We start from the raw sequence: 27,970 nt of genomic DNA on the forward strand, positions 1-27,970 counted from the left end.
ATGCAGTGGTACAGGTTGGGGAAAGTGTGGCTGTAAAGCTGTCCAGCAGAAAAGGAACTGGAGGTGTTAGTCAACGGGCAGATGAACATGAGCCATCAGTGTGGCCAAGGACACCAATGACATCCTGGTCTGCATAAGCTTCGTACTCAGTTCTATGCGTCACCACTTCAGGCTGTTACTCCCTCACCTCTGTTAGTGAAAGGGACTGGAAGATTACAGAGCCCTTTAAAGCCAAGGCAGATGGGTCATCTGAAAATGGGGCCAAGGCGAGCAGGAACTAGCTTGTTTGACTGCCTGAAGCGTAAGTCATTTTGCAACTTGCTGATGCAGTGTTTGTCATAGTGGTATTCTAGATTATTTTACAAAAAGCACTCATTAATTAAAAGATCCTCTCAACTATAACGTTTGCTTTTCTTTGTTGTTATTGGAGGGAATACAGATATATTCCCCTTCTTTTGACAAGAGAAGACCTGAAGTCATTTTTCTGCTGTCTAGGAAGTGGCACAGCACTAAAGCTATTGTGGTGGGGCGGTAGCACTGACGTTTTCAGGGCGGCAGTTCCTTTTGAGATTCTGTAACTCATCTTCTAATTGCACTTGGCATTTAATTATAGTGTCTCTGTGCGTGCTTGGCATGGTTGTGATTGCCATCTAGTGCATGGGGATAGGACTAGGGGTAATGGGTTGAAACTACAGCATAGGAAGTTCTGCACGAATGTGCGCAAGAACTTCTTTACGGTGAGGGTGACGGAGCACTGGAACAGGCTGCCCAGAGAGGTGGTGGAGTCTCCTTCTCTGGAGATATTCAAGACCCGACTGGACGCCTACCTGTGTGATGTGGTGTAGGGAACCTGCTTTGGCAGGGGGGTTGGACTCGATGATCTCTAGAGGTCCCTTCCAACCCCTACAACTCTGTGATTCTGTGATCTTTTTTAAAGTAAGCATAGGCTCATGATAATCTCTACTTTTGTTGCAGAAAAAAATGTGTTTGTTAACATTTATACCTCTGGAACTAGGCTTAAAGCTACAGTTTTAACACACATGCTTGCTTTGCAAATACCTGTGCCAGCAGAAAATTTTCTTTCTCCTTGGTAAGGTTGTTTATTATTGTCTCCATAACGCTGCTGTTGGAAGGAGTTGTGCAAGTGTGTCCTGAAAAAATAGCTGACTTTGCTTTGAAGCTGTAGCTCTGCTTTGAGACAAACTCTTTTCTGTGTGAATTGGGTCTCGTGGCTCCTTCCCCTCTTAGTGCTCTACCTCTGCTTGTCTCTAAGGTATCAACCAAAGATTAAAACTCTTCATCTGCACCAGGCATGTGGTCATTCTAATATCACAGCTGCTGTAATATCAGCCTTAAGTATTCACTATGATAGTATGCAAAGCTGCAGAATACATACAGATTTGTAGAACTGTATGCTGTTATCTACAGCCACTGAGTAAATCTCTGTGCAGTGACAATCTTTTTTGTTTGGTAGTGGTAAGATAATGGTATTTAGAGATCCACTTACGTTTGAGAGATGCTCTTGATTCTGTCAGATGAACTGTGGAGAAGGCACGTGGCCAGAAATATGTTGCCTAGGGCCCCGTCCAACCTGGTCTTGAACACCTCCAAGGACGGGGCATCCGTGGTGTCACTAGGATTTAAGCTATAGTTACATGCTGGTTTACATACAGGAGCACACCATACACTGGCTTTTTGCACTCGGATGGAAGTGATGATGATGGGCTGTCGTCTTCCTGCTGGAAATCTGCAGGCAGTGCCAGAATGCAGAACAGCACCAGTATCCCTGGGTGTTCATTCTAGAGCTGGACTAAGAAAGGCTCGTTTATCACTATAAGAAGGAAGTACTGGCATCTGAAAGCGTAAACCCTTCTTCGTGGTCTTTGGAAGTAAAGTTGTACTAGTCCAGTTGCCTTAAATAGTTGTTTTTTTCCACTGTCGTATAATTGATGACATTCCTGTAACATATTGTTCTTATTAAGTCATAAGTTTTATTGTCTGTTTTCTAAATGAAATATCAAACTCTGCTGTCCTACATCCAGATTGAAACCACTCCCTAAAGGAAAAGAGCACGGCGAGTTCGGAGCCATTCTGCAGGAGACAACCATGTCACATTTCCATTTCTGTCCTTGCTTTTGCATTATCACCACTGTAACGAAATAGTGAGCTGTTGCAAGCTGAAGGTGAAATTCTGGCTGAGTTGGTTTGAAGCAGGCCTGGTACGGCTGTTCATGGTTGTGTATCTGTGGATATTTGCTCAAAGGAAGGTCTTGCTGCTTCTTTATCTTGTCCTGCTGCCCGATATTTCTCTTTCTCCTGAGCCATTTTCGTTGCACTGCGCCAGCTGAACTCATTAGTCCAGCAGAGAAACATGCGCTTTTTGCCAGATTAACAAATTCAGCTAGTAAGGAGAGCAGCCTGCTGCGCCAGAGCTGGCACCGGGTAATGTGGGGGATGGAAGGAGCCTGAGTTCTGTTGGCTATTGGCTTTTATTTCTTTATATCAACCATTTCAGAAAATGGTGTTTCAAAGTAGTAAATTAGGCCACCTGCTTGCTTACTCTTGGGTGCCTACAGCACATCATTTGTTTGGAGTCGCATCCCAAGGCAGCGAGCCTCTGAGCTGCAGCTGTAGTTACTGTTGCTGTGGTGGTGCATGTATGTGTTGGTGGAGACATACCCAGCAGTACTGCAGGTGCTTGGGGGGTACCATGTTCGAGGAGCTGTTGTAAATACCTGTTCATAAGCTATTGGATCTCTTCTCCACGTTCTGTGTTTTGTTCTGCTTTCCTGCCGCTGCTGTTTTCAGATGAGCTTAGCGTGTGAGTGCATTTAACATCAGCAGACAACTGCTGGAACTGAGAGCAGCTTTCAAACTGCTGAAATCAGTGAGTTAATTCTGAATCTGCTGAAGGACCAAAACGTATTCACTGACCAAATTGCTGCTACTCACGGTTTGGATTCTCCCTGTCACCGTATCACGTTTCAGAGCCTCCCAGGCCAGTAGCAATGAGGAACTACAGAGCTGCCCTTCCTCTGAGCACAGGGCTGGCACCAGAAGAGTTTTTGTGCGGCAACACATTGGGCGTATGTCTAGTGAGTTCAGGTGACAAGGGAGGGCCTGGTAAGTAACTGTGGTGTGAAGAGGTGAGGGGTGAGCATTTCACAAGTAAGTCTTGTTATAAAATGAAGCACGTCTGTTTCTTGGGTTGTTTCCTTTTTTCTGCTTTGCATGCATTGCCCAGTATATTCCAGGAATTGTAAGAATCATTATGTATTTTTTTTGTAATGAAATCAGCTTGGAAGTTATAAGTGAAATAAACACAGGTAGCGTTTTACTTGTATTTGATTTACTTCACCATATGCATTGGTCACCATGTGGATTGATGGGCTCAGGCCAGTTGTATGAGGTTCATTGAGACCAATTTTGCTCACAACAGCCCCATGCAGTGCTACAGGCTTGGGGCAGTATGGCTGGCAAGCTGTAAGGAAGAAAATGATCTGGAAGTGCTAGTCAACAGCTGGCTGAACGTGAGCCAGCAGTGTCTCCAGGTGGCCAAGAAGGCAAATGGCATCCCAGCTTGTATCAGAACTAGCGTTGCCAGCAGGAGTAGGGGAGTGATCATCTCTCTGATGAGGCCACACCTCAAATACTGTGTTTGGCTTTGGGCCCCTCACTACAAGAGAGATGTTGAGGCCCTGGAGCACATCCAGAGAAGGGAAACAAAGCTGTGAAGGATTTGGAGCACAGGTCTTATGGGGAATGTCTGTGGGAACTGGGGTATTGTTCTGTCTGGAGAAGGCTACTCAGGAGAGACCTCATTTCTCTCTACAGTGACCTGAGTGGACTCTGAGTTGGGCTCTTCTCCCAGGTAACTAGTGATAGAATGAGAGGTAATGGTCTTAAGTTGCACCTGGAGAAGTTCAGGTTGGATATTAAGAAAAATTTCTCCTCTAAAATAGTGATGAGGCATTGGAACAGGCTGTCCATGAAGGTGGTGGAGTCATTATCCCTGGAGGTGATGGAAACAAATGGAAAGAGATCGAGGGGAGAAACAGTGAAAGAATAGATGAAACAAAGGTGAAAGAGATTTTCCACCACATTCTTGGATCCAGTGTTGTCTTGAGTTGGAGCCTTGCTCTGTGGGTGGAGACTCAGCCAACAACAAAATGTGTGTGTTCACCATCAAGTATTCCAGTCGTTTAGAGGATGCCGTTGAGGTGGCAGGTCCCTCACATCTGTTCAGCAAGGGAGTTCTAGAAGATAACAGAGTTTTTGACAACGGCCTCTGGTGGTTGTGCACCCTCTCGTCAGTAAGATGCCATGAAGGGAAGCGGGTAAATCTGCTCATTGCCCTGCCTCTGCAGGACCCAGTTCTTCTCTTTCTCGAACTCAAGTTGTTGAGTCAGTTTCTACTGACTACATGAAGCAGTGCCTTTTGTGAAGGAACGCAGCCCTGGGTGCTGTTTGTGTCCTGAGCATTTGCTCTTTTTTGCAAATATTATCCCGTCTGATTTGTCCCAATGCTCTTTCATTGGTAGCCCTGGTAAAAAGTGAAGTGTGTCAGGGAAAAGGGTGTAAATAAGGGGCTGGGGGATTAGAAGGAGCCGCTCTGCTGACACCTTGAGTTGAACTGCTTGTGAACTCTGGCATCATCTGCATTTGTTGCAGGGAAGCTGAGGCTTAGCATATAAGAGAATAGCATCATTCTGAGCATTTCGTAGTCGTGTGCATTTTAAGGTAGTAATTGTGATGGATGTGTTCATTCCGTGGTATCCTGTGTGGTTCAAACTGTCCACGGGTATTTATTCTGTCCTTGTGCAAATAAACAATAGAATTACAGATCATTAGGAAAAATGTCTAATTGTGAATTAGGATGACTTTCTTCCTGCGAAAAGGCTTTTTGTTTTCTACTTTTTCCTCTTCTCTTACCTCCCTCTCAGCTCTGGATTCAAGGATGTATTGGTGTTTATAATTCTTGTATCTCGGTTTTTGCACTGTTTTCTGTGGAATACTTCAATGATACAGGGCTTTATTTTGGTTATTTGGGTTTGTTGTTGTTGTTGTTATGTGTGTGCATGGTTGTTATCTCAGAATTTTGTTAGACTGTAGCTAGCTTCAGCACGTTCAAAGCATATTATCAATTTTCTACACCCAAATAACAAGTTCAGCTGGGGAATTCTATTTCCCAAACCCAGAAAAGTGGTAGAGCAGGCCTGTTGGTACAGAACCAGCCAAAACCTGGATGTACCCGTTAGCAACAGATTTTTTTTGCTGAATTCCATTCACTCTTGTGTCACTTCTTGGTTTTCAGTGTTGGAGTTGCTGAGTCAGCCTTCATGTTTGCTTGTAGTGTAAGGAGCCAAGCAGCTCCATGGTTGTCAGCAGTGCGAGAAGGAGTGCTGCAAGTGATTGTCTGCCTGTGGTTGAGATTTGACAGAAAGGGATGCTGAAGTTTCCAGGGAATGATAGCAGATACAATGATCCTCACTATCACTGCAGATAACTGCTGAGCTTCTGTTTTAGGTGGTTTCCATTGGAGTGTGTGGAGGAAGAGTTGTGAAACAAGTATGTAGATGAGGAGTTATGTAGAAATAGTTTCCTGGTGGCCTTGTGAATTGACTCTGATGGAAGCTTCGGAACTTTGAATATTAATAGTTAGTCAGAAATTAATATTAGGGAAATTTTAGGCATCCCAGAAGCATAGCAATCCTACACTTAGGATCAAACTCTTGCATCTTACTCTTGTCTTTGAGGTTTGTGGAAGATTGTATCCCAGCATATGCTGTTGTCTGTTTCTGTAATTAAAGAAGCATTTCTTCTTTCAAGCAGGGAATCATTAGCAGAATGACGGAGTCGGTGAAAAACATTGTACCAGGATGGCTACAGAAGTATTTTAATAAAAGTGAAGATGAATGTGCAGATACAAATGAATCTACAAACCAGGAAGAGAATCCAGTAAATTATCATCACGATTGTGGAGATGAAGATACCATAATGACCGATGGGAGAGTCACGCCTGAACCAGCAGGAATTAACCTGGAAGGTATGTGAAAAATCATGTGGTGTTCTGGTTATCTCTATTTCCTCACAGATTTCTGGTTTCAAATCTAAATAACCAAAGGAATTTGCTAAGAGGGTTTTTGATGTAATTAAAATCAGCCCCTCCTCCGCAAGTTAACAAAAAACCCACCCAAACCTCAAAACAACAGTTTGTGAAACTGTCTCTTAGCTTTAAACTGTAAATACAGTTGTAAAGCACAGAACTTACAACTCTTGGAAGCCGTCCGTTGACTTCATGTACTCTATTAGTCAGGGAGGAAACGTTGAAAATACTCACAAGTGTGCTAAATTGTATTTTCTGTTTTATTTTTTAGAAGACCTGTTAGACTTTGTCTAACTGCCTTAGGCAGTTAAAAACATTAATTTGTTTTGAAGTCCTGAAAACAAAAAGTAGATTCCAGAATGGCAGAGGAAACATTTCTTCTCATGTCTTGATTTTTAAAATTTTATTTATTTTTTTATTTGTTTATTACTTTTTGGACTGATCGATTTAGTAATGCTCGTTGTTAGCTTAATAGCGAGCTGGGGAACTCATGCATGTGATATATTATATTATTTTTAGAATATTCAGTAAAATTAAGATATGTGTTAGTATCTAGGCTGTTGTCTTTGAAAAGATATTTGGACTCTTGGCAGAGACTTGCAGCCTCTGTACTATGTTAAAAATTCATCTTTGTTTTAAATCAGGTTCCTCCCACTGGTTCTGTAGTCGTGCTGTGTGAATTTGCGTGTGCTTTCAGTTGGGTTCCTCTTTGATAGCTGTTGGGGGAACTTATCTTTTAATAAGGAAAGTAGTTTAGTCTGAGCATGTAAAGGTAATTGTAGATAATGCGGAAAGTCGGTTGCTCTGGAATAGATAATAGATAATGTCTTCATGACTGAGGAGCGTGTGTTGGCTTTTCTACAGGACTGTGTGAAAGGACCTTTTAGTAAGAACAGCTGCACAGCAAACTTATTAAGTCCAGAATATCGGAAGCAGGTGGACCGTGTGGGACCTCTGCTAGCTTATGTTGCTGTCTGTGTATGTTACTTGCTATATTTCAGTTTTTTGTTTAAGATTAGTTATTACTGCAATTTTAGAAATATGTATTTCTTCAGCTCTGAGATACCTACGTGCTACAGCATGTATTCCTTGCTTGGCCAATAAACTGTCAAGCAATACTGTCCTCATAATCTGCTAATGTTTCAGAGAACTGATTAGTGCTACAGCAGTGGTAATGAGGATTGAACTAGCTAGTTTAAGCTTCAGTGCAAGTATCAAGGGGAGAGCGGCTCAGAATCTTTTGAATTCCCAGGATTCCTGAGAGAGTGAACTTTCATCAGGCAAGATATTTATTAGTAGTCCTGTTCATTCAGCAACTTGGAGCTGTGAGGCCACCCCCTCCAGGCCACTGGCAGTGTTTGTTGACCCTTTGGTTCCAGAGGAAAACATGCTTACTTGTTTCTTGACTTAAAATCTCCAAAGTTTATGGATAGGAGATAATGTTTACATGTGGCATGACCTGATTTGTAGATTTGTTTGGGAAGGAAAAATAAAAAGTACTGCAAACATTCATTTTCATGTTGTATTCAAACTAATGTACTGAGATTATGTAAACGGCAGTGTTGTCTGCAATTTGCTGCATGGTCTCAAATTTTGGAAAGTTTATTGCAAGCTTTTCATGCAAGAGGAAGGAGTCTGTATGTTTGATGTAGTTAAAGATCCAGTGTTGAAGTACTTGAGCATGAAGTCAGGGCCCGGTGTTGTAAAGCCCTGTAATTAACTTCTTCTTAATGTGATATTAATACTCAGAATTGCAAGTAGTGTTGCTGTTATAGTCACACAGTTGAAACTCTATCTGGATGAGGAAGAAGTTAAATTTGGCTTCTCTATTTTTGTGCTTAGATCTTGGCAATAGCTTGACTGTTGATAGAAAACAGATTTTGGCTTCTATGAGCTCGTCTATAGGAAAGCTAATCGTCTCCCTGTTTGTATTTAGAACCATCCACGAGTAGATCAGTATTGAACTGTTCATCTGTATTAACGAGGCCCTCTCTTCATTGGGGCCATTTGAACTGTAACGTGTCAGATTCCACTGTGCCACCCTGTCAGCCCTCTACATCTTCTTCACTTGGCATTGGCAATCCTGGACTGTCTCTAGTAAAGGAAATAAAAGATTCTACCTCTCAGCACGATGATGATAACATCTCAACAACTAGTGGCTTCTCCTGTAGAGCATCTGAGAAAGGTAATTTTCATATTTTTTTTAGGCTTTAGTGTAATTTTTACATCATGTGAAATACTTTGCATCCATTCATATTCCTCATCAACTTAGTAAATAAGTGAATGTCAACTTTGGAAGTGAGAATTGCATTTTATTTTTAGTGTTTTAGAAGTATTTGTTTCAGTCAACGTTTTAATGTAACTGTGTTCAGAAGTGCATTATGAGACCTTGGTATTACAAAAAAAATCAGTTCTGATTTACCCACTCTCAGCTAGTTGTATGTAAATATTGAACTGGGATGGTAGCAAGTGAAAGTGAATTGCTTTAGCTCAACAACTAGGTTTATTGCTTAGAAGGAAAAGCTACTGTCCAACAGACAGCTAGTGAGTAACTACAGGTGACAAATGGCAATGCAGGTTGTTTTCTTGTGTTTCACAAAGAGCAGATAAAGGAACTATTCTGACTGTGCAAGTTTTGAGCTGCTTTTCTGGCCTTTCTTGAAAGAAGGCTTCAGCTGTCAGTGCTGCCGTGTTTTATGCTGAGTTCACTAAGGAATGATTTTTGTATTAAAGAGCTTAGGTCAGTGTGATCCTTAATAACGGGAGTTCTTTTTGTCCTCGAGGCTTTTATATCCAGTGTTTGTCTTTTTGGCAGATACCGCAGTTTCAAAAAATAATTCAGCACCACTGCTCTGGTCCGCAGAAGCTGAAAGATCTCATTCCCTCACCCAACATTCTGCGTCTAGTTCAAAGAAACCTGCATTCAATTTATCTGCTTTTGGAGCTCTCTCTCCTGTAAGTACTGCACAGTATTTGTTTTAATCATTTGAAATGCATACCCATTTTACTGACCAGTTACCATGCTATGTTTCTATAGACGCTTGGAAACACTTCTGTCTTTAAGACAAGCCAGCTTGGAGACTCTCCATTTTACCCTGGAAAGACCACTTATGGTGGAAGGGCTGCAGCTGCAAGGCAGACAAAAGTGCGAGCTGCTCCTTATCAGGTAAGAGAAAATCAGTGTGGTAAGAAATTGTGGTTGAAATATTAAAGTAGCACTGTAGCTTTGAGAGGGGAGCCAAGAATGTGGCAACAGCTCCTATTCTTCCCTCTTTGCCTACAAGAGCAGAAGTTTAAATGGCAATTGTTATTCAAATTATTTTAATGGTTATTATGTAAGTATTTGTTGGAATGAAGGAGAATGACTGTTAAAGCTAGATGTTTGTAGTTGGGATTTCCTCTGTTAAGTCTTTAAAAATATTCCATTTGAGTGCTGTTGTATACCTCTAACTGTATCACGTTAAAATAACGTCATGCAATTAGAACAATGACAGCACAACACTGAAAACTTGTGCTTATAGTAGCAAAAGCTGCAGTGGTCAGACCTGTCTGATATTTATCTGTAGAAATTACACAATCATATCTATGCTCATGCTATGAATAAATTGTATGAGGCTGTTTGCTCTTTACTGTATCTAGAATTAGCATTACAGATCCTTTGTTCTAATACTGAGAGGAGCATGCAGGACTAAATGCCAATCTCGAGGTGAACAGTAGCATTCTTTTTTCTTTTAATGTTTCGCACTGTTCTTGAAAAGAGTTATTTGCCCATAAGAGTTCTTGGTGTTCTGAAATGAAGCTGTAAATGAATGCTGACAACTCTTAATAGCTAGAGTGCAAGTTTCTGATGTATGGGAAACCTTGAAAACTTGTTTTTAAAACTTCCTGAAAGCTGGGAGCCCTCTATGATCAGTTATTTAAACTTTTTGCAGTGTAACTGTAGGTTATACTGAAAATAGGAACCAAAATATTAGGCTTTTAAAGGAGACAGTAGCCTACTTATTCCTGTATGCTGTGGATTACAGCAACATACTGAGGAGAGTCCAGAAGGCCACCAAGGTGATGAGGGGTTTGGAACACCTCTCTTGTGGGAAGAGGCTGAGAGAGCCGGGCCTGTTTAGGGAGATCTCATCAGTGTCTGTAAATCCTTGAAGAGCGGATGCCAAAAGGGTGAAGCACTGGTCTCTTTTCAGTGTTGCCTAGTGCTGGGACAGGAGTCATTGGGCACAAACTGGAACACTGGAGGTTCCATGTAGATACCAGGAAGCACTTCTGTGCTGTGCAGGTGATGGAACATTGATACAGGCTATTCAGAGGCTGTCGAGTCTCTTCCTTGGAGGTCTCCCTAAGATGTCTGGATGCAGGCAAGAGAGAAGTAGAACTAAAAACTCCTGGTTGCGGTTATATACACTGATTTAAAGATGGTATTGTACCATCATGAAACTCCTGAGGTCTGTGTTGTTAGTGAAAGCTCTGTCTGGATCACAAGCCTTTGCTTCAGTTCAGTTTTCCTAATTACTGCTTCAGAGACACCGGCAGTCATAACATCTTCCATCTTTACTTTCTACACATATGGGCTTCTTGTTTTTGTTTTATCCCGTGTGCAAGATGTATTGGAGACCCAGTTAAACTGCTATAACTCAGAATGTTTTTTCATTGTCTTGAGCTCCCAGCGAATGCGTTTTTCTCTGTCATCGGAGAATATTGGTTATATTGTTCGTGTAGCCTGGGGCCATAAAATACACGTGTGTTTAACTCAAAATTGAACAGCATGACAATTACAATGTTGTTTTTTCAGACACCAGTAAGGCAAATGAAAGCTAAACAAGCAAACGTGCAATCCTATGGTGTGACGAGTTCCACAGCACGGCGCATCCTGCAGTCACTAGAGAAGATGTCAAGTCCTCTGGCAGTAAGCAGCACTCCTTTTAATATATTAGTAAAACTTAGTAGATGTGCCAGTAAAGAATGAAAGTCTTCCCTATGTTGAGCCCTGTTTAATTTATTGCATTATTTTTTCCACAGGATGCTAAAAGAATTCCATCTTCTGTTACCAGTCCACTGTCTTCTGTAAGTTGACCACCAAACCTATTGCATGAAACCCTCTCTCAGGGAAAAAAAACAACTCTAATATTTGGGCGTTCTTTTTTTCCCTTAGCCTGTGGACAGAAGCGTGCTGTGTATCACGGGCTTCCATTCCCCACGAAAACAGGTAAGAACCAGGAACGTCTTAAGCTGAGAAATTGTCTTTGCTTCAGTGCTATCACAAGAAATTTCACAAACCTCGGTGGCAATGTATGCATGAGTACAAGTTAATGTTAGCATTACAGTTATAAATTCATGTCTTGGTTGTGTAGCTAAAAAGTGCCATTCTGCCTGCACTAAATGAAGAGCTGTGAAGATTACTCAGGTTAAACATTTATGTGATCTTTGTGTGGTGGTGTCTTGATATGTCAAATGAAGAAACAACTTTCCTAGAGTGCATAAAGTGGTTTTGTCTTGTTCTGCATCTTGGAGTGAAGCTGTGTGTTAAAATTCCTATTTAGGAAAGCTTGATCTTAAAGAAATTATCACAGATAGCAAAGTAATGATTGAGTGGTCATACAGATTTTGTGCAGGCTTCTGTGTTGATTCAAGCACTGAAAAAGAATACTTCTGTTTACTATCACCATCCAGATAACGAGAAAGAAAACTGTTAATTTCTGTCCTTTATACAATCCCTTGATCGGTGTATAATTAAGTTTACAATCACTTCAGAGTTTCCAAACATCTGAGACTTCCTGCACCTTCTTTTTGTCGTGTGCTAAATTGCAAGATTATTGAAAATAAAGTACAGCTTGTTACCCAATTAACTGCAAGCAAATCTGGTGTGAATTCTCAGTCAAACTGTAGAACCACACCTGTGATAAGGCATTAAGAAAGATCTGCCAAATTTGCAACAGGGAGCTTGAAGTTGTCAGGCAGTAAACGAATGTTGCACACAGCTGTCACTGGGTAAAAGGAGATAGACTGTCTGTTCACAATACTAGGATTCATAATATTTGGCAGGAGAAGGGTGGCCCGTGATGAAAACAATTATTTGTGAAGGACATGGCTCTCCGTTTTCCTGCTGAAGTGAGCGTGTGGTTGACAGAGCTCTTGTACGCTCAGGCAAAACTTTTGCAGTGGGTAGCAGTGATGTATGTGGCATTTCACTTATTTCAAGGATCTGCACCAGACAGAATAGCTCTTGGTGTACTGAACAGCTAACTGGGCAATACTTTGAACAGGGAAGTTAAAGTACTTTAAATCTATTTAGTACAAATCTAAAATGTTAGATGACATATTAGTGAATGAGATTAATTTAATATTATTTGACAACATTTTTTACTTTTTGCTCTACTGTTTGTTTGGCTCTGTAGGAGGAAAATCTATGTAGTATGTAGCTCAGAAGGCCCTATCAGTTGCTTAATGCTTTGAATGATAAATCAATGGGTTAAGCTAGTAAAAACTATCACAGTGTAGGCAGAGGAAGAGAGGGGAGTATTGTAGGAACATGAGTTATTTTGGTTATGGTAGTGTGAATTGTTTTGTCTATGAAACTAAGTGCCAAAGTTTGAAATGAGATTTAGTCAAGCTTTGGCTACTTCTATGTAGCTTCTGTGTAGCTTTCTGGACTTGATCTCTGGTTTTCTGGTGATTTCCCTCTGTGAGTTGAATGCATTTAGAGTTGAGTTCCAAGACTAATAGGATGTTTATAGTTCTGTAAATGTTTTCATCCATAAATACTGCAGTTAGTTTTGGTGCATGAAAGAATAAATTGATTATCGCTTCCCTTTCTAAGATGGAATCTCAGCATCCACCTGTTCAAAGAGTGGTGACACCAAAGGCAATCTCTCTGTCAGGAGTTCTGGCCCGTTATGTCAAGCCATCTCTGACTCCATCTGCTGATTGTAGCAAAATTCACCAGAGAGTAGATACAAAGCACAAAGTAAGTAAATTTTGCAGCCCTTACCTGCCTGGAATGTTTCTGACCAATTCCTATACCGAGATGTTCTTTCTTTGCAGAGTGTACTGCTAGTACATTTGGGATATGCATTAAAACTGTGGGAACTACTGAGAAATAGGTTGAGTTTTTCTGGATTAAATTACATTTTTGGAATGATTAAGTGGCTTGTGGTTGTTTCACAATGTAATGATGTACTGTAGGATCAGGTTGTTTTCAGTGAAAGAATATTAAAAGACAGAAGCGACATTTTCCTTTTGTATCCTCCTGTACACAAAGTTTTCTTTATGTTTTTCTTTCTGAAAAACCACCGCATTCCCAGTATTGGTCTGAGTGTAAAAATGGCCCGGTGTTAAATCTGTGGACCTTATAGGGAAGAGATGAAAGTGGACGGTCATTTCTGATTAATTACTGCTTTGAAACCTCTCAATCTCTGTATCATTTAGCCAGCATAATCTTTCTTTAGAAGAGTTCTAAAAAAGAGCATAGCTGGAACTGCTTGGGTTTTTTTGGGGAGGGAAGGTTGTACTGTTCTGTTTTGTTCTTTGATAAATGATATAACTGAAGCCCTTTTTAAGGGTCGGTAAACTAGCACTAGCTTTATTAACAACTTGATTTGATTCCCTACCATGCAATACTATTATCGTTATGTTTTGTTTAATTATGTTCTTTGGTAGAGAGTTTGACAGATGTGGTTAACTGTTCTGTCAGTTCATCCTCGATGCAAAGAGAAGCAGCAGTACTTGTTTTAGCCCCCAAATGTAGCTGAGCTGTACCTAGAATACTGAATTAGGGAACGAGATTTATTAGCTAGAGGTGTATTTAGTGGTATAAATTAAAAAGCTAGCAAACAAAAATACAAAAAAAAATACGAGTCATTGTCTTTACTTTGCATATAGTATATATCTTCAGCTAAATCTTGAAATAATTTGCAGGAAATGAAAGAGAAGAGTTTGCCTGAAGAACAGCGTGTAGAACCATCTGAAAGGTATGACAGATCTATTAATTTAAGACTAACTTGTATGAAGAAAACTGTCTCCTTTGTCACTATGTTCTGCCTGTATGTCTCTTAGAAAACGCAGTAACAGTTCTCAGTAATGGGAACAAGAATTCTGTATTTTGAGAGCTGTAAAGTCTAAATCACATTTGAAGATCAATATAAGTTTGAAAAAAAATTTGTTTTTAAGATTGGAAGGAAGATAAACAAGAAGAAAATTAGATTATCAGTGATGTATCAGAAATGATTTCTTTCCCATGTCTATATCCTTAGTAGGATAGGAAGATTGGAAACAAGGTATGTCATTGTAGTGGAAATGCTAAGTCACAGCCTGAAGCAGTGATTGAGCACCTGATGGGGGAGGCAGGGCCAACCCAGGTGAGCTCAGGTACCTGCAGTGCACCTCAGTGACCAGAAGGAGTGTGGAGCCAGACCTTATTTAAGGGTTGGCAGTGGAGGTGAGGGTATCTTGCTGGAGATCCCTGCCTGCCTGAGGCCTTCCAAGGGCAAGCAGCTTTTTTACTTTGTTTCTACATCCATGGCTGCTGCATTTGGGATTATCTTCACTTTCTGTAGCCTAGAACTTAGCTACCCTGCTGTCATTGCTGTGTTTTCCATTGCACTGTAGCATTATAGTTACGATGCTGTCTCTGCAGAAAGAGTATTTGCTATTGGAGGCCTTTTTTTCTTTAGGAAGTAAAGACAGTTTAGTTTTCACTTCAATGAAGTCTACAATGTAAGAAATTTCACTTTGGCAGATATTCTGTAGTTTATCAGTTTACTTATTGGCAATGGAACCATTTATCCATCTTGATATTCTCTGGAGCAAGACCTATTAGTTTTAGTTAGGATGAGAACCCGGAGCTTTACAGAACCTTTTGAGGCCAAGTGCCAGCTTGTTCCTAAAACAAAGTTCTCAGGGAGTTAACAGTTGTAATTGTCCAGAGGAGATTGATGTGCTATACTGCTTACTTGGTTTAGGTAGGTAGGATGAGTTCTCCAGATGACGTCAATAGCTTTCCTTTCTGGACTAATAGTTTGTTCTGTAAAGCTTGACTGAAGGCACTTTGCACTCTAAGGTTACCTTTTAGGGTGTGGATTTTTCTCTTCAAACAACAGTAACAGGGCTCTGTTCATCTGCCAAGCAATTCCAGTGTGGCCTGGGGCATTCTTTGGCTCATAATAAAAAACAAAATGAAACAACCAACAAAACAACACCTCAACGCTTTGATTTGGCATTTAAAAGTATGACTTCACAGCAGCTGCCTTGTCAGGGGTGTGAGAGGTTGGCTTTAAGGTTTTGGTCTTAATGAAAAGAGGCGTTCAGTTTGACTTGTGGTTTCATTCCAAACAGCTCTGAATCGTCTTTTGTTGAAATCCATTCTACTCCTACATGTAGAGATTCAGAATACATACTGCATTTTATTTTGTACGCAATGTTTATTGCACTATTGCAATGTTGCAGTGTCTTACTTTTTGTCCATAGAGTAGATAAGCTGGCATACTGGTTAAACTATTTTCAACTTACAAAGGGCTATTTGTTCTTTAAACTTGCCTGGTTGTGGGATGGATTTACTTGAAGCCTGACAAATGTCTTTGCCCCTTGAAGCTGATACGTGTTAAGAGAAAGAGGGAAACAGACTATTATATGCAGGCTATAGTTGTCTGTACAAATATCTATTTTGACATAAGACTTTTTTCAGAATTCTGATTGACTGACAGTTTGGTTTAGAGAAAAGCCTGAGCTTTATGGCCTTAGGGATCTGGCTTCCCCTCAACAGTTACAGTGCTAATCAAGCTGCTTTCAAGTGTCTGACAAGTTTAGACTGATTCTTTTCCTCAGTCTTCCAGAAACTGGACCTGGTATCTTCCAATGTCAACTAATAGATTACTTTAACAACTGATGGGATAAGCATTGATATAATGATTTATTTTTTTTTCCCAGGGATATTTCATTTTGTTGCCACAGTACTTCTGATGTTATTTCTTATTTCACTTCTGGTTTGGGGTACGTTTTCTTCTCTTAACCACTTGCATTGGGAAATCTTTCTGGTTTTGATCTAGGCTTTCATAATAAACAGAGAAATGCCTTTGTATGCATTACAAAAGGGATCTGTGTTCGTGTCTGAAAAGACTTCTGGAATGTTGGCATAGCCAAACACCTCTGCTGTTCCTGCTGATGGCCACATAAAAGCCTGAGCTGCTTCTCAAACTTCTTGCTATCTTAAAGGCTTGCTCTGCTGTTGGCGGTGTTTCCCTTATGTGCATATGTGCACTTTTTGTGTATTTTCATGAGTTGTTCTTTTTATATCCTTGTAGAGTTAATGTTTATCACAGAACTGGAGAACCAGTCCACGTCTGGGCTAATTAAAAGAAACATTAGAAATTATCGATATGAATCAGCTGTTCTATTTCAGGTCTTCTGGCTTAGTCATTATTTCCATATGGATGTTGCAACTTTATGTATGTCATTTTCCTTCCTGTTCTTTTTTAAAACTTGATTTTCTATATAGCAGTAATTGTATTTACCGGCATTTAGGAACTTTTGAAGCAGCTTAACTGTTTCTTCTGATTCTGATGAAGAGGTTTCATTTCAAGGACTAATGATGGCTACAATAGCTCAAAAAGAAATTGACAATTTTTTCTTATTTTTCTTTCCTTTTTTTTTTTTTTTTTTAAACCCCATCCCATGTGTTGTTATTCAGTGCTAGCAATTCAACCTACCCCAAATTCAGTACTCCTGCATCCAATGGTCTGTCTTCAGGAGTAAGTGGTGTTGGCAAGATGAGAAGGGTAAGAGGAGTGCACTACGTGTCAAAGTCTGGACAAGAACAGGTAGGTGACTCTTGCATTGATTGTTGTCTTTGAGATGACTGAAGTATATCAGTTTTATTGCCTCATAGTAAATGATAAGAATGCAGCCTTAGGATTTTTTCTTGTGGGTTTCAGAGCAAACTCGTATTTACTTACTCTGAACCTTGCTTATGAAGTTCTGAATTGGTAGTTCTGCTACGCTGGAGATTCCTCGTACTAGGAAGTTTCCCACTAGCAGTTAAATGAATGAATCCTAAGAGTAGGAATGTTTTGGTGGAGGTTTGTATGGTTTCTATAATGCAGCGATACTTGAAACAAGTGTCAAGTATGTAAACAAAGTTTATTGAATTTATTCTTTCCTGTTTAAGTCTTGTACGGGCCAGGAGTCCAAAAGAGAATTAGAAAATGTTGTTCTGCATGTCTGCTAATGATGACTTAGGATTGCTGATACTTACTGAACTTGTAGTGAAAGGTTTTTTTTCCTGTTTTAAGGGGAAAAGATCTATTTTATCAAACTGTAGCCACAAATATTCAAGATTATTTTTCTGATTGGATGTTATCTGAGCTGCCTATGACTGTATCTTTAGTGTCAGTCTTTATGTTGGTCTTTTAGCTGATGCAATATAAAGAAATCATAAACAATGGAGTATGTTTATGTAATTCAAATAAAATAGTGATGCAGATAAAAATAGCTAAGTTCCATTAACTTTTCAGACCATAATAGTGAAACACTTGTAAGTCGTAGGATACGCTTGAATGTCTGTAGTACCAATTTATCCCTCTGCTTAGTCATTCATTTCTATTTAGATCTTGGTGCTTCTGTGCAGCCTGTGATTAGATTGGCAGTTCTCATTTAAACCCTAACTCATTCAGTCTTGGTTATCAAATAGCTTAAAAGGCAAGAACAAACGCTGTTGTTTTTAAGATGTACTGATATATGATTTGCATCCTTACATGTGGTATAGGCTGGATTTACCAGAGTAAATGTTCTTTCATCTGTAGTTTTCTTTGTAGGTATTTTGTGTTTTGTTGTGTGGGTTCAGTACACAATACTTTAAATGTTATATTTGTTCCAAATTCGCTGTTGTAGCAAATCAGAGCGGAGCAGGATGAGAAAGTAGCATGTTTTGTAAAAGAAAAATTTTACTTTACAACTCTAGGAAGTGGAGGAACCGGTACTCCCAAAAATATCCCTACCCATCAGTACTGCATCTCTGGCTCCATTCAACTTTAGTTTTCTGACTAGCAGTACTGTCTCATCGTCACCAAGCACTGTTTCAACATCAGTGATGAACAAGTTGAATCTATGTTGTATGCTATAAATGCTTTCCTGTATGAGTCTGTATCTGCTCTTTTGCAAGTTAACTTCTGTGGTGCTCATGAAATTAACTGGTGTTAGTTCATACTGAGTTGAGTAGTAAGTCAGAGCTGTATTGCAGTTTGGAGAGAAAAATGCAGTTTTTTGATTGTCAGTCTTAGACTTGCAAATGTCTGGTTTGGTTTTGGAACTGTGGCAGAAAATGAAGTTGCATCAGCTTCTTTTGCATTTAAGAAATCAGATGAGAAAAAGGACGAAACTCCTGCAGCAAAGAGAGGCTTCTCTTTTGGTAACGCGGAGTCGGCTCCTGCCTCGCAGTATGTTTTGGGAAGGACAGAAGAGAAACAGGATTCTGTCAGTTCTGCTCCTCCGTTACTGTTTGGGAAGAAAGTTGAGAATGAAGAGTCAAAGGCACAACCTGTCTTTTCCGTTGGGCAGCCTGAACGTACCAAAGAAGAAAGCACAGCAAAACCTATGTTCAACTTCAGCTTTGTTAAACCATCGGAGAAAGAAACTGAGCAGGCAAAGCCAACTTTTTCATTTGGGGCCCAAGCCAATACTTCAGGTAAGCAGAATATCTTTTGTCTTCAGTTGTCTAAGTCCCTCAGATGGTACCTCTGAAGTCATAAGTTACAGAATCTGTAGGAGTTGCTGGGTTCATGTACTGGAGCTTTAGAAAAAGCTTAATTACTCTGTGCAGTGTGATTTGTGTTCCAGTTGTTGACGTATAGACAATTAGTAGAATTCCTGTTTTGATTTCAGTGAGTTTTAAGACTAGGTTTAGACAAAAAATATATACATATTGTCACACATTAAGGAACCTGTATTGCATCCCACATGAGCATGGATGGTTTGTATGGTTTCTGTGCTAGCAGCATAGTTGGTGGTACAATCTTTAGCGTGGTGACAGAGGCCTCATGCGATGGTTTTCATAGTGAAAGGGGATGTGAGGAGGTGTCTCATTCATGTGTTCTTGCAGCTGTGCTGCTGCAATTTACTGCCATGAAGGTGTGGAAATTGCTTAATAGGTACTACACAGTTTTGTGCATCTTTAACCTTCTGAAAGAGCGGGCTGAAAGATTTTAGTAACAATTGCCATGTGGAAGAATTCTGATTCTGATTTCATGACTTATCAGCCATGGTTTGCAGAACAGCGTTCATTACTCACTTCTACTAACTTTGGAAGTTATAAGGGAAGGAACAGAGAGAATAAAAGCAACGCATGGGGTTATGGTTCTTATGATTGAGTTGAAGTTCTGGAGTTTAATTTAACCATGGAAATTTGATGAAACACCTTGTGTAAAAATGAGATTTTAACAAGCCTTCTTCAGCACAGTAGAGAGACCCTTAAAAGTGGCATAGATGAAAAGGGTCCGTAACTTCTGGAAAAACAGCAGTGGGAAATCAAGAACAGGGTCAGGTGTAATAATGAGAGAGCAGAAGCTTAGGGAAAGCTGAAGAACTGCATACTTTAAAAGATAACTTTAAATGTAAAATTGCACTCAGTACTTTGTGACAGTTCTGTAACAGGGGGCTGTTCTCTGTGGCTCCCAAAAGCAGGTCTTGAAAGTACTGAATTACAGTGAGCTTAAGCCAAAAGAGTGAGGCTGCAGGATGATGGGCTTAGCCAGCTTTAGGGCTGTAGGCACAGGGCTGTAATTTCAGGAGAGGCTACAAAAGCAGCTGTACCACTGTGGGTTGTTTTTTTTTTGCTGTGTTATTTAGCAAACTACAGAAGTGTTGCAGGTAATGCATGTTGTTCTTCTCAGAGCATCTGAAGAATAGTTTTGTTTGAGGAGCTGAGATGTACTGGTTCATTCTGGTTCCAGTTGTTATAGCCAGTGCTTGGTGTCCGTAACTACTAAAGCCTAGAACTGTGGTGGTGTCATCATTCTTCACAATTCTCCCATTCCTTTAATTGCACATGGCAGCGATCAGTGTATTAAACCTGGATTTTATGTAATCCACAGTAGCTGGATAATAGTTGAGACATCGTCCAGCATTTCTCCTTGTACAGTGGCTGGAACAGGGTCTCTCTGTTGCGCTTGGTTTGCCGTCTTGCAGCGTTTTATGTTCTGTTCTCCCTCTCAGATCAAGGAGCAGCAAAGCCATCCTTCAGCTTCTTGAGCTCTAGTTCCTCCAGCGCAGCCGTACCTGCCACTTCAGCCAACAGCAGCAGCCTGTTTGGCAGCGTCACTTCTTCCTCCAACCCTGCACCAGTTCCCACTCCCTTTGTGTTTGGGCAAGCCAGCAACACTGTGAGCAGCACCGCTTTTGGCAATTCTGCAGAATCTACAGCATCTCAGTCATTTGGCTTCTCTCAAGAAAACAAACCCACCACCACATCTTCCACCACTGGTGCAGCAGTTAATCCATTTGTCTTCGGTTCAGGAGCCAACAGTAGCAATGCAGCAAGTTCTGGCTTTACCTTTGGAGCCACGGCCACATCGAGTTCAACAGGTACATTTAAGCAGGTGCTTTTGTTTTTGCTCTTAGATCACAAAAGTGGAGCAGGGAAAGAGTGTTTCCTGGAGAACAGGTAGGGAAAATGCGTGGAAATTGAGAAAAGTAGTGAATATTTACATCCAACAATATATAAACAGTGCTATTGCTTGGGGCTCAGGTCAAGTTTTGAGGCAGTCTGGGAAATACAGTTTAGGGATCAACTGGCTGTGGTGATATTTTGTGCATTGGATAATCCTTTACTGGCTTTCATTTGCATAGGAACTTGTCATTGTGAGAATGAATTTCCCTCTTCTCAGTATCCATCCAGTGCTGAAGGTTAAAAGTTAGTTTTAACTTGAATTTTTCTCTCCCATACCTAAAACTCTTCAAGCGTTGTAAATAACATCAAGATTTGTACTATCCACCCTTCACAAGTGTATATTACAAACACAGTATTGATATATGCAGCTGCTGCTTTGTAAAGCGTGACTTCTAATGAGCACGATAGCCAGTCCTTCATTTTCTTGGTCTTCATAATCTTCAAATCTTCATAAAAGTACTGGAATGCCTTTTAGTCCGTCTTAACTTCTGTTTTCCTTCCTGGAAAAACAATCAGCCATTCCGAGTTACGTTGCAGCAGTTGGTATTTTTATGTTGCGTGACGTCTGCTTAAATTGCATTTAGATTAATAGCGCTATTTAGAAGGTCTCTTTTTGCTCAGCAGAAATGTGTATGTTTGAAGTCACAGCTCAGTCCTGTATTTTTTTCTCATTATTTCTGCTGGCCATGCAGAACCAAAGCAGCTAATTGAATGAGCTTGTTTGCTATTATATGGAGAGACAGAATTATTCTGGTAGCTCAGTTAGGTCCCTGCAAGCCTGATGTGGTCTCCAGAAATTGATAATTGTAAACATTTGGATGAGGAAGGGGTGCAGTTGCTTATGAGAGGAAAGATTGGCGTTCTCCTCATTCTAGTAGATCAGGAGCTGTGTTTTGAACGCTTAAAATAATACAAATAAGTGAGTGAGTGTTCTTTACCCGTGGTATAAATAATCTTAGTAATACAAATTAGCCTGTGCTATTTGTGGGAGCCTGCTTCTAGAGCATGAATGGCTAACAGTAATTTGAGTCTAGACAACCCGTGTTTGAGGTGTGCGTTGTCTGACTCCTTTAAGTATGCTGTTTTTCATGTAACTTACAAGAAAAGGTAGGATTCCTATCATGAATGAGGTGCTGTTTGTTGTTTTACCTACTTGGCTGCAAACATAAAGCTCTGTAACAAACAAAACAACTCAGCACATACTGAAATTTCTCTTCTTTTCCTTTAGGGTCATCCTCTACATTTGTCTTTGGGTCTGGGTCTTCAGCGCCTGCTGCTGGACCAGCATTTGGTGCCAGTCAGCTACCAGCATTTGGCCAGAGCCAGGGCCCTGGCCAGCCAAATGCTCCCAGCTTTGGATCTTTGTCGACATCACTGTTTTCATCTGGCTCTCAGCCTGCGCCTCCTGCCTTCGGCTCTGTGACAAGCAGTACTGTGTTTGGACAGCAATCGAGCCAACAGCCAGGTTTTGGCTCCGGCGCCTCCAATGCTGGTGAGTGTTGACCATCCTTTTCGTTTCAGGTCTCAAAGAGAGCTTGGTTAGTCAGTGAGTTGGTTTCCATGAAGTGCAGCTGAAGTTTAGTGAATGAAATTACTTCTGCCTTTTGTACATACTCTACTGTAAGAATTGCCCTCCATAGAGGGAGTAGACACAGGGTTAAGTATTTTGCATCTGATTCCTTACTGCCGGAGAGGTACACTACCTTCACCAATAGGTTGTACATTGTTGTATATTGTGTGCATGCAGCCATAGACTAATGGCAGTACAGGTAGCAGCAGACAGTTCCTTAGCAATTTGCCAGCAGTCTAAAAATCTCTTTATGATGCTCTACTGAAACAAATGATGTTGTCTAGGTGTTGTTCCTGTTGTAACTTAGCATTTCTGGTAAACCTCCCTCCCACCCCAAGCTGTGCCGCCTTGAGCAAGGTCTAAGCAATGTATGTTAGAGGTGGTGGGAGGAAGGAGGGGAGGACTTTCCTGGAAAGAACAAACTCAAATTTCAACTTTCTTATTCCCTTCTCCTTCTACCCTGTCTTTCTCAGGTCCCGTATTCCAGTTTGGGAGTAGTACTTCTAATTTCAACTTCATGAGTAACCCAGAAGTATTTACTTTTGGTGCAAATCCTCCTGCACCGGCAGCATCAGTACAACCTTCCGGCTCTTCAGGATTTTCATTCAGCCAACCTGCAACGTTTACAGTGGGGTAAGAGACCAAATCAGATTTTCACTTGAGCTTTTGGTACTATCTGTGGAGCGCAGGCAGCCTCTACTGATGTTAAATTGTGAGGTGCTCAGATGTACTTTGGAATTTATGTCTAAGGACAGCATCTCTCCTCGCTCTGTTAGTGTGACTGGCTAAGTAGGCAACGATGGCTTTATAGCAGCACAGCTCTCAGAAATATCATGCAGCCATGAGAAGTGTTCTTGAAAAATAAGATCTGAATTGAGCTGTTACGCTGCTGCTTACCTGCTGAATGAGAGAGATTTCATTGCTTTTGGTTTCTGGAACTCTCTTCCCGTTCATCATACGTTGTCTGTTGCCAGCTGCTGAGCAGTGAGCAGCCAGATGATAAAACAGTTGTTCTGGAATATCTGCTCAGTGCTGCTACTGAACTGTCAGCTAACAGTAGGGAACGTCAGCTGGGTTTAGACCGTCGTGAGACAGGTTAGTTTTACCCTACTGATGATGTGTCGTTGCGCTAACTCTGCGTTGTCCTAACTCTGTGCTACCGGTTTCTATTCATAGGACTAATGGAAAAAATATTTTCTCTGCCTCCGGATCTTCAGTTCCCGGTCGGAAGATAAAGACTGCAATTAGACGTAAAAAGTAATCGGCAGATTGGTTAAGCAACTTTCAAAGCAGCTGCTGCCCTGCATTGTTCAGTTGTTGGGATCGTACCTCGTGCTGGGTTAGCTGAAGTCAGATCTGCCTAATGAAATATAAAACTTTGCTGCCCTTTCCTTCTCTCTCTGGTGTAGTTCATTTTGTAACAACTAGAGTTGGCAACAGCACCGTTCTCAAGCAAAACTATTTTAGAATCCAGCAAGTTACTTCTTTCACTGACTTGGCATGGTTCGGCTATAGAGATGAATATAGCCCGCACAGTGAATGGCTTGTACAATACCTCTTCATCTGCACCACTATGTGAGCTCATCCTGTGCAGCAGGAGGAGAACAGCTGGGAGCTGGAGGTGCTGCAGGCCCAGCTGGAGGGCGAGCGGCTCCACTGCCAGGAGCTGCAGCGCCGCTGGGCTGCCGAGAGATGTGAACTGCAGAAGGCGGCAGAGCAGGAGCGGCAGCTGCTGACCGACCAACTGCGCTGTGCCTGGGAGAAGCAGCAGGCCCAGGAAGAGCAGCAGCTGAAGGAGTGGGAGCAGCGGCAGCGGGCGACGGGGACCCGTCAGCTGCTGCTCTGGAAGGAGGCCGAGCTGCGCGCGACAAAGGAGCAGCTGCAGCGTGATTGCGATGCAGCCCTGCGCCAGGCTCGGGAGCTGCAGCAGCAGCTGGCCAAGGTGCTAAGGAACCCCCCCAGCAGCGAGGCGGCCCATGCCCAGCTGCAGGACGTCCTCAGCAAGCTGCGCTGGGAGACGGATGGTGAGCAGCCCGCCTGCATCCGCCACCTCCAGCGTCAGCTGGAGCTGGAGAGGAGGCTCTTCACCTATTACATCGTGGGGAGCTGGGCAGACGTGCTCCGTAACGCAATGTCCTGCTCCCAGGAAAAAGAGGGAGCTCTGCGCCGCCACCGTGCAGAGCAGGGCTCCAGTCGACTTGCCGTGAAGGATGCTCATGTCCAGGTGAGATGACACACTGAGAGAGTGGGGATTGTTCAGCCTGGGGAGGGGAGGCTCTGGAGAAACCACAGAGCGGCCCTCCAGTGCCTGAAGGAGAACTGGGGAAAGCTGGAGATGTACTGGTTGTAAGGGAGGGTAGTGATACAACAAAGGACAATGCCCTGAAAGTAGAAGAGGGGAGATCTGGATGAGATATAAGAAGACAGGACACCATGAGGGGGCAGAGGCGCTGGCACAGGCTGCCCAGAGAGGCTGTGGTTGCCACACGCCTGGCAATGCCCCAGGCCAGGCTGGACGCACCTTTGGGCAACCTGACCTAGTGGAAGTTGTCCCTGCCCTTGGCATGGGCTTGGAACGGGAGAGTCTTGAAGGCCCCTTCCTACACAAACCATTCTGTTATTCTATGATTTTCTGGTTCTAGGTGCCAGAGACAGCCAAGGAAGACCTGGGGCTCCCGGGCAGCCGGCCCTCTCCCCGCCGGGGCCCGGCACAGCCCCCCACCTGCCCTGCACAGTGGGAGGAGAAGAGGCAGGAGCTGAAGGCACTGCAGGCCCAGCTGGAGGGCGAGCGGCTCCGCTCCCAGGAGCTGCAGCGCCGCTGCGCTGCTGAGAGACGTGAGCGGCAGGAGGCGGCAGAGCGGGAGCGGCAGCTGCTGGCCGACAAACTGCGCTCCAAGTGGGAGCAGGTGCGGGTGTCAAAGCTGCAGCGCCTGCGGGAGCAGAGCCTGAGGCAGTGGCAAGCAGAGATCTGCCAACTGCTGCAGGAGAAGGAGGCCCAGCTGCGCCAGATGCAGGAGCTGCTGCAGAAGCGGCGCAACAACACCATCCGCCAGGCATGGCAACTGCAGCGGCAGCTGGCGGAGGCGCTGCTGAGGAGCGACAGCAGCAGAGCGGACCGCAGAATGCAGCAGGAAGTCCAGCGGCAGCTCTGCTGGAAGTCCCGTGCAGAGCAGGCCGTGGAGAGCAAGCGCCTCCAGTGTGAGCTGCAGGAGCAGAGAAGACACTTCCTGCAGTACATCCTGGAGCACGTGGAGGGGCAGCCACGCGTCTTCTTCAACAGGGCCAGGGCCTGCCATCGGGCTGTAGCAGAGGTGGGTGTTCAGGCTACAGAGCAACAAGAGGCCTGCCCACCTGAGCGCAGGGAGCAGCAGGAGCAGAACACCCATCTGCTGAGGAAGCTGAAGGAGCTGCAGAGACGGTGCAGCCTCCTTGAAGAGAAGAGCAGAAGCTCTCAGCAGATGTGGGAGGAGGTGGAGTGGCTCAAGGACAAGATGCGTACGCTCTGCCTCCGTACCCAGCAGCTGCTGGAAATAGTCCAGCAGCTCAAGGAGGCCTCTTCCACATCCAAAGAGGCCACAGAGAAGGCAGAGGACATCAACCAGCTGCAGGGACAGCATCTGGAAAAGGAGAATGAGATGGCCAAGGAAGACCCGGGGTTCCCAGGCAGCACAAGCAGCAAGCTGCTGGAGCAGTGCAGCTACCTCCAACAAGCCCTGAGCAACCTGGAGAGTCACTGCCAGGCCCTGAAGGCCCAGAACCACCTGCTGAGAGACCTCCAGCAGGCTGACATCAAGCTTGGAGCGCTCAGCAAGCGTCTGGAGGAAAAATGCACACAGCTCCAGGAGATGGGGAAAAAGCTGAGGCCACACAGAAATCCCAAACAGGAATGCCCCAATCCCCAGGAAAAGCCGGGGGAGTCAAAAGAGTGGCCAGTGGCAGTCTGCATCTACATTTTCGCAGACCATCACCACCAAAACGAAGATTCTTAGCTCGTCACAGCTACAAAATCCTTATGAGGGCCCTAATGAGGACCCAGAAAACGAGCTTCCACTGACAGCTGGACAATACGTTTACATCTGTGGAGACATGGATGAGGATGGCTGGTTTCTGGGAGAGCTGACGGACGGCACAAGAGGACTGGTCCCTTCCAATCTGGTGGAAGAAGTTTCAGATGATGACCTGGATACCACCGTGCCTCCAGGGCTTCGTGATCTCCTGCTGGATACCGATGATGAAGAGAGACCAGGCAGCAGGAGCAGGGGCAGAAAGTGATGGTCACCATCCAGAAATCTGTGTCCGTGTGTTGGCTCAGCCTGGGGGACGCCGAGATTCCTCTCCATAAGACAGCAACATCCCATCAAGATTCCACCTTTCTGGATGAAGGCTACCTCATGCTCCACTTGATGTTCAAGTGGAGTGTGGTCCATCAGCAGGAAGGCCTTAAAAATTCATCCCTTGTAAGACTGAGAATTTATTACATTGGACTTTAATAAAACAACAAAAAACAACAAAAAACACCAAAAACACCAAAACAATTTAAAAAAATTTATATATTTTATGTTATTTATATATTATATATATTATAATATATGATTATATAATATATATATTATAATATACATAATATACATTATATACATAATATATATAATATAATAAATACAATGATAAATAATATTATATTATATATATTATAATATTAAAAAAATACTAATAAAAATAACCAAACCCAAAAAGTGTGTCCAGTCTTCTTGTTTTTAGACAGTCTGCTTTTGTAAAGGTACAAGGAAAGGTAGAGGCTGAGGAAAGCCTCCAAAGTCTTTCTCAAGCGCTCTACCTACAAGTATTAGAATGAAGAGAGAAAGGAATCATCACTGCTTGCCTCTGTTCTTTGGGACACCTGAAGTACCTGGGAAGGCCACACTTCCTGAGCCCTACAGACAGTCTGTCCCAAAGCAGCTGTTTGATCATTTCCATTGGGTGACAATGCATAGCGCTTGCATTGTCTGCAGGCATGGACTCAGATCCACATCCTTAACTGTAGGTCCGTACATCCTTTATGTACATGTTCCAGCTCCCCCTTGAAATTTTCTTTCTGTCCCTATATGTCAGCAGAGCACTTAGCAAGACTCCTTCATGTCTAGACACCAACTGCCCATACAAGTGCGTGTGATAATGCACACGGCTGCGGCCAGCACTCTGTGTAAAGAGAAACGTCAGAGAGCTGCACATCAGGGAGGGGTTCCTTGGTCTCAGCCTCTGCTTGCTTTTCTGGCTGGCTGTGAGGGATGCTCACGACCAGGTGAGATGGCACACACAGGGCGTGGATCTCTGGGAGACAGGAGAGTTACATTCCTTGGAGCCAGATGTGCGTTCTTCATTCTCGAGTGTTGAAATCTCTCCTGGTGACAAAGCTGGTGAGACTCAGACAGAGGGATGCCGGTGGATGAGAAGGCCAAAAAGACAGCAAGAGCTGGAACAGTACCTGTGGGAGATGCTGATGAGCATGGACTTGATCAGCCTGGTTCTCCAGGGAAGGTTTTGGAGAAGGCAAGGGGCAAGAGATGGGAGCGCAGGGAGACAGCGAGATGCTCTCAGCCAGCATTTGTGTGCCGGGGACAGAAAAGCCACTGGC

At 42.8% G+C, this 27,970-nt stretch overlaps 2 protein-coding genes across 3 annotated transcripts in view; both read left to right on the top strand.

The window, feature by feature from the left end:
• Positions 1 to 23,726, top strand: part of LOC146752459 (nuclear pore complex protein Nup153-like) — a 28,368-nt gene extending 4,642 nt beyond the window's left edge. Inside the window, exons 2-16 of one of the 2 annotated variants that reach the window (XM_085531814.1) lie at positions 5,833 to 6,046; positions 8,043 to 8,291; positions 8,922 to 9,061; positions 9,144 to 9,272; positions 10,905 to 11,018; positions 11,132 to 11,176; positions 11,265 to 11,318; positions 12,930 to 13,076; positions 14,027 to 14,079; positions 16,794 to 16,923; positions 18,455 to 18,785; positions 20,312 to 20,680; positions 21,994 to 22,257; positions 22,809 to 22,968; positions 23,512 to 23,726. In XM_085531814.1, coding sequence (XP_085387940.1) covers positions 5,833 to 6,046; positions 8,043 to 8,291; positions 8,922 to 9,061; positions 9,144 to 9,272; positions 10,905 to 11,018; positions 11,132 to 11,176; positions 11,265 to 11,318; positions 12,930 to 13,076; positions 14,027 to 14,079; positions 16,794 to 16,923; positions 18,455 to 18,785; positions 20,312 to 20,680; positions 21,994 to 22,257; positions 22,809 to 22,968; positions 23,512 to 23,596 — 2,484 coding nt within the window. In that variant the 3' untranslated portion in view covers positions 23,597 to 23,726. Of the gene's footprint in view, positions 1 to 5,829; positions 6,047 to 8,042; positions 8,292 to 8,921; positions 9,062 to 9,143; positions 9,273 to 10,904; positions 11,019 to 11,131; positions 11,177 to 11,264; positions 11,319 to 12,929; positions 13,077 to 14,026; positions 14,080 to 16,793; positions 16,924 to 18,454; positions 18,786 to 20,311; positions 20,681 to 21,993; positions 22,258 to 22,808; positions 22,969 to 23,511 lie in introns of both variants that reach the window. The other variant, XM_085531813.1, reaches the window with a different exon arrangement.
• Positions 23,727 to 23,848: 122 nt separating this feature from the next.
• Positions 23,849 to 26,872, top strand: LOC146752460 (uncharacterized). Its single transcript, XM_085531818.1, has 2 exons — positions 23,849 to 24,559; positions 24,978 to 26,872. Exons 1-2 carry the CDS (start codon positions 24,467 to 24,469, stop codon positions 26,322 to 26,324), a joined length of 1,440 nt encoding a protein of 479 aa, XP_085387944.1. The 5' UTR covers positions 23,849 to 24,466; the 3' UTR covers positions 26,325 to 26,872.
• Positions 26,873 to 27,970: the final 1,098 nt, after the last annotated feature.

This window comes from Coturnix japonica, unplaced genomic scaffold, assembly GCF_054131305.1.
Source record: "Coturnix japonica strain WE unplaced genomic scaffold, WE-NBRP24 Scf045, whole genome shotgun sequence".
Lineage (NCBI taxonomy): Eukaryota > Metazoa > Chordata > Aves > Galliformes > Phasianidae > Coturnix > Coturnix japonica.